Raw genomic sequence first — 3782 nt, forward strand, 5'->3', positions numbered from 1 at the left:
AAACTCTTTTTTTTTTTTTTTTTTCTTTTTTTTCTTTCTTATATATATATTTTTCCTTCCCCTTTTCCACCCGTTGCCTTTTCCCATGCCATACGCCTCCCCCTGCCCCCCGCCCCCTTGCCGCCACCCCAAGCCCTCGGCTGGCCGAGGGGCTGCGAGGTGCGGGGGGGGTCTGGGGTTTGCGGGGGGCTTTGCATTGATGCATTGATCGCCCATGGTCTCCGCCTGACCTCCCTGCTCCCAGGGAAGCAGTCTCCATGGCTACTGGCCCTTCTCCTCCAGCACAGACTGTAAATTCCTGCAGGCAAAGCCCAGCCTTGGGGGTGCGAGGGGGGGAGCCGGGAAGGAGTAACCAAAGCCAAATAGAAAGAAAGAAAGGCTGGGAGAAAAAGGGCGTTGCTTGGATGGGGCTCTCCTTTCCACTCCCCTTTCTCAGGTCCCCCAGCACCAGGGCAAGGCGCCTGCTTCCCCCCTCCAGCGCTGCTGCTCCTGCTGCTGCTGCTCTCTTGCAAAACTGGAATTGGCTGGGATTATTTAAGGAAAAAAAAAAAAAAAAAAGGAGAAGGGATCAGAGCAGCCGCCAGAGAGAGGGCGATAGAGTCCACTTTCCTCCAACTGCCCTGGGTCTCCTTCCCTCACTCTCTCCTCTTTAGCAACACCAAGAGCCCCAAACTGAACCCAGAGCAGCTTTTTCCATCAGTTCAGTTCCCTTCCCTCCCTCTGTCTCACACACGGCAAGAAGAGAGCCCCTTCCTCCTCTTGATTTCCCTTCGCATGCTCAGCCTCTTGTTTCCTTTAAAGCACTAGAAATCCCCCCTTCTTGCCCCTACTCCTCCATGCAGACTGGGATTGCAATGGGAGCTTTGCAGATTGCTGGATTTTCCATCCTTTTCTTTCTCCTCCACTCTGGAAACACGCTGGCAAATAAAGCCAGTCAAGGTAAGAGAAAATCTTCCCAGCTCGAAGGTTTGCTGTTTGATGTGTGTATTAGGCAGCCGGTCCTCCTCTTTAGATCTGGGATTTTATATGCAGGCTGGAGAAATTAGCAGCAGTAACAACAAATAGTGGAGGGGATTTGAAATGTTGCTTGCAGATATTCTTGCCTGCTGCTGCCTTTGATTGGGGTTGTGTTTTTGTAAACTCTTTAATGAGTTGCATTTCTTACACTTTATTTTTTTTGGTTCGGACTCTTTATCTCAAGGCAGGGGGTGCAGAGGCAGAAAATTAGGGTGGGCAAACGAGTCTGCACCCATCACAGGGAAAATGGTGCTGTTTGGAGGGGTTGGGGGGGCTTTTCTGGTTTTCGGGTTTCAGTGTCTGTGAGATGGGGCGGTGCGGGCGAGGAGGGCTCCTTTCGGGCTGGGTTGGAGGGAAGGGGCGGCGGAGCGGGTATCTGTAATGCTGGGAGGTTGCATCTGCGTTTGTGGGTTTCACACAGGCGCGGGTCGAATCTCAAATGTTGTGCTATGGGGGTGTGGGCTGCAGAAAACTTCGGGTGGCTGAACACAGCAAAGCCTGAAAAATACGGGAGCTCTAAAAAAAACTCTAGAGCAGGGAGGTATGTCCCATCGTTATCAACTTCAGGCTTTTCTGTTTCACCACTCCCGTGTCGAGCCGGAGTTTCTCCTTCACAAACGTACACATGTAGCTTTATGTATGGTCTATCTATACCTTAGGTTTTCTATAGCACCTCTATATTTAGCTCGGATTTTTCTCTATACACACGCGCAGGAGTGCCTGCGCGCACAAACACACACAGCCCTATGTGCGTGATCCTGTTGGCTGTCTCGAAGGGGTTTTTTCTCCTTAATTCACCACTATCTGTACAATCTGTTGGGTTTTCTTTTTTTTTATTTTCCATAGCACTTAACAGTATGCAAGATTTATCAAAACCAGCTTTGGCTCTTGCTATTGTAGTAGCTGCGTGTTTATGCGTACGGCGAGATTAAATAGAGTGTGAATGAAATATAGGAGCGCAGGATATAATTAAAGATCTCTTGTAGGCATTAGTAATAGGCGTATTTCAGCCACGCGCATGGTCGCCCCGAGCCCTGTCACCGACAAAGTTAGAAGGAATTTCAAGGCTATTGTCTTATCTGGCTTAAAGTGTTTTTAAAACAATAGGCAACTTTTCGGGAGGGCAGTCTGGGCAAGCACGGGGGGAGATTTTCCAGGGCAAAGGTTTGGTGAGAAGGCGTCCAGCTTCACGTAAAGCTTTATGATTTAGGCTTAGAAAGGAATGCTTAGGTTTTTATCCCCCCTGAAATTATCTTGAGTGTATGCATTGCTTTCATTTCTTATCATAATATTTATTTATTAAGGCCTTTTGGTTTCCAGTTCCATTTAAGCCTGAGCCAGAATTGCATTAAAATAGCAAAGTAAAATTCCATCGTGCAGAGACTTGACAGATCCCTTCGGGGAAGGAGAGGGGTGGAGTGGGGGTGGAGAGAGGTGAGCTCAATCCTGCGCCGGGGTAAATCACCCACCGTACGCCTGGGACGGTGCTGGCTCCTCCCGGCCCCTGGCGAAGGCACCGAGCAGACCCAGGGGGTCCGGCCGCTCTGCACCCGGCGGGGGGCTTCCAGTGGAAATCCCCAAAGCTGCTGCTGGGGGGTTCTGCGGGCTGGTGAGGGGGAGGCGGCCGCAGAGGGGTGAAGGTTGGTGCCCGCGGGGATGTGAGGGCTCTGGGCAGGCGTGGACCCGGTCCTTTTTGGATGAGGCTGAACTCGTGGACCCGGCATCACTGATGGCAGATAAAAACCGTGCTTTTCCTAGGAACCCGCTATCGCCTGCTTTTCTGCATGCACAAGCGTCGTTGAGCTCTTCGAAGCCACCCCGTGCACCTGGGGCATGTTTTAGTAGGATATTTCTGAAAAGCATCGGGCATCCCCCCTGCATCTGCGGGGTGATGCCCTAAGGATGGGGTACACATCACCCCTCCGCCCTCACCGAAGCCTTTGCCCTTTTGGGGGACAGCCACCCTCGCCAGGTGACTGTCATGGGCTGGGAATGGCTCCTCTCCCGTCGGATGGGCTTGTTTTGCTGTGATAACATCGCACCATGGGTAGGGCTTGCTGGCTCACTTCTCGCGCTGAATTACCCCGGGAAGTTTAGTCTGTAGGGAAGGAAGGATTTAGCAGAGCCATCCGCCGGGCCTGGAGGGCGTCTGCCAGAGGACCTGGCTGGCTGTGGGGTTTATTGGGTCAGTTTAGGGCTAGGAAAGCTTTCAAGAGGAGAACTGGCAATATAAATCCAAATAACCCCGGGGAGGCTCCCGACACGCGCTCAGCTGGGATGAAGTCTCCCTGAGGTCCCCGTGCCAAGCTGCCCCAACGGCCCCAAGCTGCTGACCCACAGCTCCCCTGCTTTTTGGACAGATAATGCCCCCCCCCAGTCCCATCCCGTCATCCGTCAGTCTGTCTCACAGCCCGCCAGGCAGAAGAGCCTGTCCTGAGCGCCCACTCTCAGTGGAGCAGTGCCCTTGCCCATCATCTGCCGGCATCGGTCCCTCCCTGTGCCCTGGGAAGGATGGAGCCCAAGGGCTGGCAGCTTTGCACCCTCCTCTTGTACCAGGCGGCGACTGGATCCGGCCTTGCCGCGCTCCTCTGGCAGCACCCCCATAACTGGAGGCACGTCGCAGGATTCGCCACCTTTTCCCGCAACCGAATTGCACATCCCCTCGGACGGTGCCAGGGGAACGGGGCCGGGAGGGTGATGCAGCATCTCCCTGGGGGAGCACCTGGCACCCCAGTTCGCAGCCGCCCCTGGCACCCCAGTTCGCA

The 3782-nt window shown here is 53.7% G+C and overlaps 1 protein-coding gene across 1 annotated transcript in view; it reads left to right on the top strand.

Annotated features, from left to right (window-relative positions):
• Window positions 1-854: 854 nt before the first annotated feature.
• Window positions 855-3782, top strand: part of SCUBE3 (signal peptide, CUB domain, EGF-like 3) — a 38154-nt gene continuing 35226 nt past the window's right edge. The window contains exon 1 of the mRNA XM_009327472.1: window positions 855-939. Coding sequence (XP_009325747.1) covers window positions 855-939 — 85 coding nt within the window. The remainder of the gene's footprint in view (window positions 940-3782) is intronic.

Source organism: Pygoscelis adeliae, unplaced genomic scaffold (genome assembly GCF_000699105.1).
Source record: "Pygoscelis adeliae isolate BGI_AS28 unplaced genomic scaffold, ASM69910v1 Scaffold197, whole genome shotgun sequence".
In the NCBI taxonomy this organism is placed as follows: Eukaryota; Metazoa; Chordata; class Aves; order Sphenisciformes; family Spheniscidae; genus Pygoscelis; species Pygoscelis adeliae.